Consider the following 10,991-nt stretch of genomic DNA (forward strand, 5'->3'; position numbering starts at 1 on the left):
TATTGTGAACAATTCTGACTCGGCAAGTTTCTCTAGAACGGAGCATTTCACACCAAACCACTCTGAATGACTGTTTACATCTCAACCATTTAATTACACAGAAATTTTGAAAAGTTCTAACCTGGAGGGATCACAGTAAGCATCTTAAATCTGGTGTGAATGGCTACTATTATATAATTGTTTGAATATTATGAAATTATTTAACATGTCTAATGTTTTTAGTACTTTTCTTAAGTAATCTTGTCCAAAGAAACTGTCTTATTTTGTTGGCAGATATTTTTGCTTGTTTTAAGAAATAATGCATGAAAAAAGCAACATAGTCTGCCAACAGAATGACACTTCACTTAAAAGAAGTAAAAATATCTGGAAATAAGTTAAATAAATGTATAATATTCTTGCAACAGTCTCAAAATGATAATTTCACTTGCCAAGATTTTTTGCAATGCAGGGCTGCACAATATAGACAAAATACTAGTATTGTGATCATATTGTGATGAATCAATAATGTAACATGGTTAAAGGCTAGCCAGCATTATTTTGATCAAAATTATTTATTTTGCTGTATGATTCATCCAAACGATCATCTGAAGCTGTGATTGGTCAGCACAAATTAAAAGCACTATGAGTGGTTAGAGGGCTCATTTGTACATTGCATATTAACAAACAATACATCACTCAACATGATGGCTTTTGTAGTATTTTTCCCATCTGATAATACTTGATAAGTTGACCCTGGCTGTAGTAGTTTTGATGCTTGTGCTAGTGTCCAGGACAGAAGGGAGCAGGGATTCATTCTGGACAGGGCCTGAGAGACAGGAACGATGTGAAGAATGTAAAATGACTAATATGATTATTAATATTCTGACTGTAACTTTGACATCACTTTTGATTGTGTTCTTGTGCTTGTCACTCTTTATGAATGTTCTGTACATATTGTGTCTTAAAAACATTATATATGTTTGAGAAAACAAATTTGTGGCCTTCTTTTTTTATCAAATCAGCATTGGCAGTTTTTGCAGGTGTACATGGGCAAACATTGAGGAGGCTGCACAAGTCCTATGGCTGTGTCCCAATCTGCAATTCACATATATGAGTGCACACTTAGAGTTTGTGTCCTCCACCCATACAAGATCTGCTCTTTTGGTCACTTTGATGGACAGCCCAGCACTTGGCTCGTGTGTAGCTTCACGCATGTGGTGAATCGATTCCTGCAGTCATCTTTTGACGTGGTGAGAGGTGGCAATTTTTTGCCGTAATGATGACAGGGAGATCAATATGGCCTCCTATGGAGGGAAAATAAAGAGAACAAAAGATTAAACGCAGTTGGAAACACAAGAGGATCAACCATTTCACCATTTCACAATTTGTGGCTTCCAAACGGAACCAATGAAATGGAAGAAAACAAAGTGAGTTTGACTTGGTGTAGGGGGCAATATGGCTTCTATTGTTTCATTTAAAAAGCCTCTATAATGTTCATATGATCCACACAGTCATTCTGACAGACTGTAATACACTACAGGAAGTGTAGGGGGCGATATGGCTTCTATTGTTTCATTTAAAAAGCCTCTATAATGTTCATATGATCCACACAGTCACTCTGACAGACTGTAATACACTACAGGATGTGTGGCCTTGATTGTTTCACAATATCACTTGATGTAGATACTGTAACTGATATTTCTTAATGCATTTTGGTGGTATTGCACTTTTTGGTAGCCACACACTACAAACTTTGAAAACAATGTTACATCTGATTTAAGGGAACCAAACTGGTCCAGCTTTGCAGAGGACATGCACCTTTTTTACTCTCCCCTAAACAGCTTGTGCTGTTGCGAGTGAACGGCTAGTCTTCTTCACCACTAGCAACTGTTCAAAGTTCCTTTGCTTTTACTGCTAATACGGAATTGAGGGACAGAACCAGCATAATCACTTTATGAAAATACCTTGAACACTTTGGTAATTATCATTTTACCGCCCAGGCCCGCTCTCACCCCCCACCGCTCTCTCACTCACCTCAGTGCGGATGGTGCGGCTGCCTTGTCCCGAGCAGGTGTTGAGGTAGAGGTCAAAGAGCACGCTGGGATCAGTCACGTCCAGATTTGGATCCGCAGCTACGCTCTCCTCCAGACCCTTGAGGCCCCCGAACACCACCAACATATGTCTGAGAGAGGGAGAGGGAGTAAGATACGCACTTCACCTGATGTACTCATTTAATCAGTTCTTTAGGTGCAAAAATGATTTTGTTTTGGGGACAAATTTAATATTTAATCAAGTCTAAATTTATTAGGAGAGGCCCAAACAGCATTTTACAGGCTTTGAATATTTGAATACCAACTCCATTACACCACCTCCACCAGCCTGGACTACTGACACAAGGCAGGTTGGGTCGTGCTGTGTGCACCAAATTCTGACCCCACCATCTGTGAGCCTCAGCAGAACTCCAGATTCCTCAGACCAGGCTATGTGTTTTACAGTCTTCAACTGTCCGGTTTTGGTCAGCCTGTGCCCACTGCAGCCTCAGCTTTCTGTTCTTGGCTGACAGAAGTGGAACCCAATGTGGTCTTCTGCTGTTGTAGCCCATCCACCTGAAGGTTCGATATATTGAGCATTCTGAGATGCTTTTCTGCTCACTATAGTTACACAGGGTGGTTATCTGAGTTACTACTGCGTTTCTGTTAAGCCCTCAACTCTGAACTGTCAGGAACCCACTAGTGGTCTAGAATTCTGTTGAATTATAAGAGAAGAACTAAAGGTGAAGCTTCTAAATATCAAAATAAACAAATATTTGATTATGCAAATAATTCAGGCGATTCCTATGAAGTACAGCAGTAAAAAGATGCCTTGAGAGGTGGTGACTGGACTGTTGGTGCGAGCCTCTGCTGGATTGGCTGTAACTACGTTTATATCACACCTGAACGGAGGCAGAGAAGTGTGGTCAGCGTCACTGCCCCTCTCAGATGTCCCGATGGTCAGATCGTAGCCATCTTTAAACGGACACTCTGTCATTACAGCACCTGGGAAACAAACACAAAAACATATGCTGTTAGCTTTGAGATACATGGACCAAATTGATCCAAAATCAGAGCTGAAAACACATTCGGTACTTTTACCAGAATTGGGCTTTAGACTAAAATCTTGTTGCTCTGAGTGATCCTGTACCTTAATTATGTTTATTTTATTGAAACAAATGATTGAACTTTCCATTTTGTCACTACATAACAGTGCATAACTAGCAAACTAGTAGCATAACTAGTTATTTTGTCCTCCGTTTTTTGACATAATTTTAAATCGCCAGCTGTCCTTTAAATTGTGTCAGAATTTCATGATAAATGCACCAGTAGAAATGCTGCAAAATTACTACAAATAAATCATTTCTCTATTAACCTCCTTTAAAAATACAAACATATTAGGAAAAAGTTGTAAACATAAGATGTGCTCTGTTCAAAAGTGAAAATTAGGACTGATAAATGAAGAGCAACTCACTGAGACAGGAAGCCAGACGGACGCTGTAGCCCCAGTACAGTCCACCTTCTGTTCTGGGGACATGAGGAGCCACAACCACTCCCTTACGCACCCGGCTCTCTGTACACAAACACACAAACACACTGGGGCTCACACTGCGTCCTTCTGAAGCCAGAAAGCATGATTTTTTTCTTGGGTGTTCACAACTAATTCTTTTTTTATAGCAGCGATTCTGGCCGTGCATCTCAACGACAGGGATATAACCGTCAGCCAGCTGTGCTAGCTAGATTTCCTTTGGATATATACAGGCAGAAAGTTTAACGTTGCTACTATTAACTAAAAACTGTTGTATCTGTTCTAAAAAGCTGTTTTTTTGTTTATATCATGATTTTAATCTGTGAAATCACACAGTTCAGCTTAACGCTACTGCAGCCACTAATGACTCCTCCATTAGAAGCGTCACTGAAGACCCACCTTTCCTTTGATCTGATTGGTCAGCACAGGAAAAATGCTCAAGATATAGGCTACCTCACCACTTTGAGTTGAATATTTCAACTCTGGTTACCTGGAGAGCTCTGCACTCGGTGCAGGTGGGTCTGTACCAGTAAAAACACATTTAAAAACACAGATTCATCCGATTTCAAAGCGCCATATTTTTACAACCGTCAGGCGCCTAGGAACCAATCACAATCTAATTGAAAGAGGGGATCATAGAGATTCTGACTGTCAGTGGAAGATGGCTCCCTTCAGTCTGTGAGGAGATGAGACCCCTGAGCAGAAAGCGTTCTGCGTTCTCCACTTCAATAAGAGTGAATCAATCATAACTGTGCAGTGTGATTTTCGTGGGCAGTGAACCTCCAACAGCTCAGAGCGTTCGGCGTTGGTTCCACAACAATGGATGATCTCCGAAATCGCACTGAAAGAGCCGTGAGTGCAGCGACACCCGACATGCTCAATCCAGTATGGGATGAATTTGACTATGGCGTTGATGTTGTCCGTACAGCTGGAGGAGGTTCATATTGAGCACTTGTAAAATTACATAATAAACTTTATGCTCACTTTTTACAATTTACTGCATTGTTCTGTAATGATTTACAAGTGAAATCATTGCCACAAGTTAGTAGATTCACCTGTTAGCCTATTAGCACTCTGCTGAGCTGCTTGTTAACCAAAACTGGCTTCTTTATTAAGGTCAAGTTCGCTTTGGTCACTTTTTGAGATACACAGTTCGAAAATGAAAACATACAGATATTTGTGAGATACTTGTGAACATTTTTTTCCTCCTCTATGCTGGCTGGGATGAGTTTTCACCTTTTTGAGGGAGGCAAGGTTCTGTCTGCTCCTCCTTCTGCTGTGCTGCGGCTGATGTGATTGTTTACACTCTCCACTCAGAGAAGGAAGTGCAACACGTGATCAGAGTGTGAGAGTGGAGGGGACGTTTGTGTAAGCAGAGCTGCTCTGCATCTCTAAAAAAAATCTCAGGTGAGGCTGCAGCTTCTTGGACTAAATTGCAGTGATGTTATATGGTGCAAAGTGCACAATAACTTTCCCCTGCATATTTAATATTGCAGCACACTAAAATACTGAATAGCAGCACATGTCTACATGCACGGTGAATAAAACACAATCAACGTGCATCTCTCCCATTGAAATCAACCGGGAAGAAGTGCCTTAGTGCACAAAAAGCACATACAGTGTGAACTTCTGAGGAAACAACCATGCACAGAGGGTCACAGTGTAACTCTGCTTCTCACTGAGCTGAGCAATGAGAGTTTGTGTATTCATTTACCTGGTTTCTGGTTTTTATGAAGTCGCACAGTCACTCTCAGACCCGGCTGAAGCTGCTTCTCTATCTGAACCTCCTGTGGACAGAAAAGTGAGGTCACTGCGTCACACAAGAGGAACTGGCTCAAAAATACAAACAGAGCCTCTTCCTGTGGAACCCAAAATGAAAGGAGAGGCGAAGAATGGGAAGCAGCTTTCAGCGCTGTGTTTACTTCATAATCTCCACCTAGATTAAAACAATGTTCAGTGATAAAAAACACATTTACACAATTTCCCCACCATATCCCAAATGTAGTCGACCAGCCAAGACATGTTTGAGGTCTGAAGTTTGCTTTTTTAGTTTTACCCTGGAGTTATCAGACCTGGCGTGTTCAAATTTTCTCAAAGAGGGCCAAATTGGACCATGTCAAAATAATGGAGGGCCGAAATATTCCTCACAAACGATTCAAAATGAAAAACAACTACACAGGACAATGAATCGAAGTGAGCATCTTGCTGGCGATCCATTCAGAGAATTTAGTGATGACCTCTTAAATGCATTTAAATCTGCCACCAGAGGAGTTTTGGCATGTGCAGGTTCAGAGTTTCCCGGTTTCCTATCGCTGTATAAAAGATGCGCGAGGCTTCATTTATGGTTGGATTACTCTTTCAGAGTAAAGTGAGCGCAAAGGATTTTTATTCAGCATTGCACATACATGCATCGTATGCAAAAGTGTGAACACTCTGGGTCAACATTTTAGGTTGTTGTTTTTCTAAGTTGAATTAAGTTAGCACATCCTACAGGGAACACACAAATATGGCATTTTCTGCACATTTTGGTGCACAATTTCTATTTATTTGCTGAGGTTAACATAAAATGTTATGCTGTTAAAATCAGCAAATAAACAGTAACTGTGTATTAAATTGTGCATAAATGTGGTCCCTTATTTTCACTTAGACATAAAACTTTTGCATACAGCTGTACTGTGTTTCACTAAATCCAATTAAACACAGCTAATGATGCTCTCTTTGTAATCAAATATGCAGTTGGTCAGTGTTCTTAAAGGTGTACTCAGCAAGGAAAAGTATATTGTGATATACTGCAATGTCATAGCAATTAATACAATTACTCTGACCACCTCGCTCTGTCTCTCTCTCTCTCACCTTCCTCATTCCGCAGTTCACAAAAGATCCTTTTGCTGCTTTACACGGCCGGTCAAGCACTATGCCCTCTCTAAACTCCACCTCCTCATCAATGCGCATGTGATGGGGGCTGTCCAGAGGGTTCAACACACCTGAAACACATCCAAAATAAAAAAACACAACACAGTCAGAGGAGCACAGCGAGTAGCGTAATTATCTGTAGCACGGAAAGAAAAAGAGCGCAGCACCCACCTGCGAACTCCAGGTCGTGGTGTTTGGGGAAGAACGCCTTCCGCAAGTATCTACAGTGAAAGAACAATAAAAGCACAACAAAGATGTTTTCAGAGCTGTGTGGACACGCAAATCTGATCTTTTCAAATCTGACCCGAGCCACTTTAATATGTGCTCCTAGATCGGATACGTCTCTGATTCGTGGCCATGCGACCTTAATGAGACGCTCAGATCAGAATTGATGTGCTTTTTGGTATGTATGGTAGTTAAGAGTTAAGAATTTTAGATGTACATAAACCTGACTGTCCTCGTGCCTTATACTCAGCTCATTAAAAAGCCTCACTCCACATGTGAGCATCTCTTCACCATTTTTCTTCTTTACTTGCTGTATTCACTTCTTTTGCGCTCTCAGTTTTCGTTGGCTTTTGGAGGAGTTCAGATTGAGTCGCCTACCAGTACACACTTCAGGTCGAAAAAATTCAAACGTTTGTTAAACTCTGACTGGTCTGAAACGTAATCGGGAGTCTGCGCCCCTCACACCGACTCGATTCTCTCTCCTAACTGTCGACTTCACTGACCCAAAAATCTGCAGACTAGACCTGACCAGCACAGACTCAGACAGACGGGATAAAATCGGGGTAAAAGTCATGTAGCATAATCCCAGCTTGAGGCACCTAAACTGTGCCAGCAATTTGCGAGGTCTACAACCTCGTCCTGACGAAACAGCTACTAGTGTGAGGGTAAGCAAACAGCACTCACTGTGGACACTCCAGGAACTGCAGAATTCTGGCCAGCTGGACACAGGCCTGGCCCTTCTTCCCCACGCCTTTAAACTCTCCCTGCACCGTCCTAAAACACAGAGACAAGGCTAATGTTAGCAAATTACACTTACACTGAGACACAGACTCAATCGCTGCTAGCACAGCGATACATACTGTCCTGTGCAAAGGTCTGCGTGCCCCTGATCAAATGAGATGCTTTGTTGATTTTCAAAGTGAAAATGAGTGAACGCATCCTCTCTGGTTGCTGTTTACTTGATGAATTGGCAAAAAAATGTGGCCTGTACAAACATTATGACACACTTTATATTACCTGTTTTGTTTTTTTTCCCCAATATATTAGGCTCAGAAAATAAATAGTAGTTGTGCCCTAAAATTCCCCATGAGGGAGATCATCTCGTTCATGGTAAGTTGATAATCGTGAAAAACAAGACTTCAATAATAATAAAAATATCATCACTTAGATAACATAGAAAGTTATTACATGAAATGGTTATAAATACGCTGCCTGATGTCTGAGACACTGTTTAAAATAGTTCTGAGATTTAAAATAGTTCTGAGACTTAGATGTAAACATAGTGTTGAAAGTCAAAACAGTCCCCAAAAAAAGCTTATTATGTTCAGATTTATCACTATTTTACCATCATCAACTTTCCACATCAACTTACAGTACAATCTGAATGACTTTGTTTAGACCTCAGTGACTGAATTATGCATGTTTAAAAAAGTGAAATTCCTCTTTAATTGTAATCAGTACCGTAACTGTCTTGCTCACCTGGTGTCCTCCCCCTGCTCGTCGAATATGACCACCTCGTCCACGCAGAACACAGCGCAGGCGCGAGCGATCTGTCCGGCCAGATACGTCCGCAGCTCCGGAGACTGAGCATTGTCCAACACGGAGCCGGGCAAGGCGATGCTCACAGTGTACAAACGACCTGTCGGTGACCACATGGGGGACAATACAGATATTCAGATTCCATTCACTTAAACTCTCGCTTTATCCCCATACACCACATTATGTAAACCACACTGGTTTAAACTTATCCTCTAGTCTGACACTCCACGGTGTATACCACACTCAATAAATGAGGTATTGTTTGGTTCAAGCTATCGCTACCTTAAAGCTGCACTATGTAAGATTTGGGAATTTGGAGACCTCTCTGGTGGAAATGTGTAACTGCATGTTATGGAACATTTTCTAACTTGGGTTGTGTTTAGAGCCCCTTCACAGAGAGGATGAATCTGATGATCGAAAGAGAATTCAAAGAGAACTCAGTCAAAACTTAGTAAAGGACGAGTCTTCCAAGGATGTGAGTGAATTATCTACTATCATATCTTTGTAAGTGTGATGTTAAATTTATGTTTGAGGCCTAAACATCGAGCTGGACTTTCTTTTTGAGCCTGTGTGTGTGATGTTAATACCTAAAGACGTACAATGTTGTCTGGAAAAACCTCGATTCGATGCTTGATTATTTAAGGCCTAAAAGGGCTAATAAAATAGGCTCTCCTGACTCAGTAATGCTATTTCTGACATAATCAGCTTTGAGCTTCACCCAAAGTTAGCCTTCTCACTCTCCAACTCAGGTTTGATACGTTAGTCCCTGGAGACATCATGATACCTTTAGCCTTCTGCTCCTCCTCCTCCTGACACTGCTGCTGTTGTTTCTCCTCCTCTGCTTTCGCCTGGTTTTGTTTCTCCAGCTGCTGGATCAGCTTAGCCTCCTTCCATCTCCTCTTCTGTTCCTTTTCTAAGGGGTAAAAAAAGAGTATACAGCCATCTACAATCACAAACTGGTTCATGTATCGTCTTAACAGATCAACAGATAATGTTCGGTAGTGGCCCCCTGTCTGGTTCTGACCCACTAGGTGAAGACCACCACCTATGTGGTCTTCACCAAGTGGAATTGAACTGGTTGTCATTGTTTAGCGTTTGTGTCATTACTGACTCATTGACAGGACAGAGGTGACTCATTGTCATCCTGTCTGTTACTTCACAGTTTCGTTTATGGCACTAGTAAAAACCATAACCATAAATCATTTTTGTCATAAAGTGGCTTTTTACTTTGACGTACACAATGTATGATCACAACTAACTGACAATCAGCCAGCACAACTCAGCAGTCTCTATGAAAACAAACAGCTGGCACTAAGAAATACACTATATGGCCAAAGGTATGTGGACACCTCTCCTAATTATTGAGTTCAGGTGTTCCTGCCACACCCACAACTAAGAGGTGTATGAAATCAAGCACACAGCCATGCAGTCTCCCGAGACACACAGTAGAGTGGGTCATACTGAGAAGCTCAGTAACTTTAAACGTGGCACTGTCATAGGATGCCACCTCTGCCACAAGTCAGATAGTGAAATTTCTGTCCTGCCAGATCTGCCCCAGACAACTGTAAGTGCTATTATTGTGAAATAGATGCGTATAAGAGCAACAAAGTCTCAGCCACAAATAGCAGGGCCACCAGGTAGCACATAAAAATCACCTGTCCTCTGCTGTATCACTCACTACAGAGTTCCAAACTGCCTCTGGAAGCAACATCAGCACAAGAACTTTTCATCAGGACCTTCATGAAATAGGTTTCCATGGCTGAACAGCTGCACACAAGCCTAAGATCACTATGCGCAATGCCAAGAGTCTGCTGGAGTGGTGTAAAGCACCACCACTGGACTCTGGAGCAGTGGAAACGTGTTCTCTGGAAGGATTAATCACACTTCAGCCTGGCAGTCTGATGGATGAATCTGACCTCACAAATGCTCTTTTGACTGATGGGCACAAATTCCCACAGACACTCTCCAAAATCTTGTGGAAAGCTTCCCAGAACAGTGGAGGCTGTTATGGATGCAAAGGCAGGGCCAACTCCATATTAATGCCCATGGGTTTGAAATAGATGTCCAAGCTCTTACAGGTCTGATAGTCAGGTGTCCACATACTTTTGTCCACACAGTGTATCAGGGATCATTCTGCAGGGCCTGTAAACTCAAGATGAGAGAGCTGATCTACGTTCAGCTCATTCTACTCTTATAATCCCATTCAACAGAATATAAAAGACAAGAACTGACACTGAATCAGCCCCCCCACCTTTACTCTGAGAACACATGGCCCCGTGTGTTACAGTGAAAAGAGTCTGCCAGGTCAAAACCTTCACATTCATGTGGCTCTAGCATCAGAATTAGAGGGAATAACCGCAGTGTCACTTACTTTCTGCTTTCCTTTTCCTCCAGTCGACCTTCTCTTCAACCTGAAAGCAAAAACTACAAGTTAAAGACCCGAATAACGACTTAGTGCAGATAAACGTGTTTGCGTTCTGAGGGTTTTCGTGCTGTGTTGGCTGGTTTAAACCAAGTCCCACCACAGCCACAGCGTTAGAAAACATTACTGCTTTAAAATAAATGATTAGTGTGATTCTAAAACAGAAAACGTGTAAGTTACACACCTCTCCTGAGGAGAGCTTCTGTTTCTTCTTTGCAGGAAACGACATGCTGCCAACGCTGTAGCGTCCAGATGAAGGAACAAATAGGGCCGGAATGGACAGTCCAGTTCTCCTTCACGTTTTAACACGTATATAAATTTTAAATCAGAATATTTTTATCACAGAAATATACCT

The 10,991-nt window shown here is 41.6% G+C and overlaps 1 protein-coding gene across 1 annotated transcript; it reads right to left on the reverse strand.

Annotated features, from left to right (window-relative positions):
- Positions 1–9: 9 nt before the first annotated feature.
- On the reverse strand, positions 10–10,958 carry spout1 (SPOUT domain containing methyltransferase 1). The gene is made up of 12 exons (XM_036589111.1): positions 10,821–10,958; positions 10,586–10,625; positions 8,999–9,127; positions 8,155–8,314; positions 7,360–7,449; positions 6,622–6,671; positions 6,391–6,521; positions 5,252–5,324; positions 3,484–3,582; positions 2,912–3,014; positions 2,014–2,161; positions 10–1,283 (listed from the first exon to the last, which is right to left on the reverse strand). Exons 1-12 carry the CDS (start codon positions 10,863–10,865, stop codon positions 1,215–1,217), a joined length of 1,137 nt encoding a protein of 378 aa, XP_036445004.1. The 5' UTR covers positions 10,866–10,958; the 3' UTR covers positions 10–1,214.
- Between the last annotated feature and the right edge of the window lie 33 nt (positions 10,959–10,991).

This window comes from Colossoma macropomum, unplaced genomic scaffold (assembly GCF_904425465.1).
Source record: "Colossoma macropomum unplaced genomic scaffold, Colossoma_macropomum, whole genome shotgun sequence".
In the NCBI taxonomy this organism is placed as follows: Eukaryota; Metazoa; Chordata; class Actinopteri; order Characiformes; family Serrasalmidae; genus Colossoma; species Colossoma macropomum.

What these genes read in the sequence shown, in the direction of transcription:
- spout1 (XM_036589111.1), bottom strand. Translation starts at nt 10,865, where the DNA reads ATGTCGTTTCCTGCAAAGAAGAAACAGAAGCTCTCCTCAGGAGAG. An exon ending in TCATAAAAACCAGAAACCAG is followed by an intron (nt 3,583 to 5,251) that starts GTAAATGAATAC and finishes GTTTGTGTACAG; the next exon opens with AGAGCCGGGTGCGTAAGGGA. An exon ending in CCGTCTGGCTTCCTGTCTCA is followed by an intron (nt 3,015 to 3,483) that starts GTGAGTTGCTCT and finishes TTTGTTTCCCAG; the next exon opens with GTGCTGTAATGACAGAGTGT.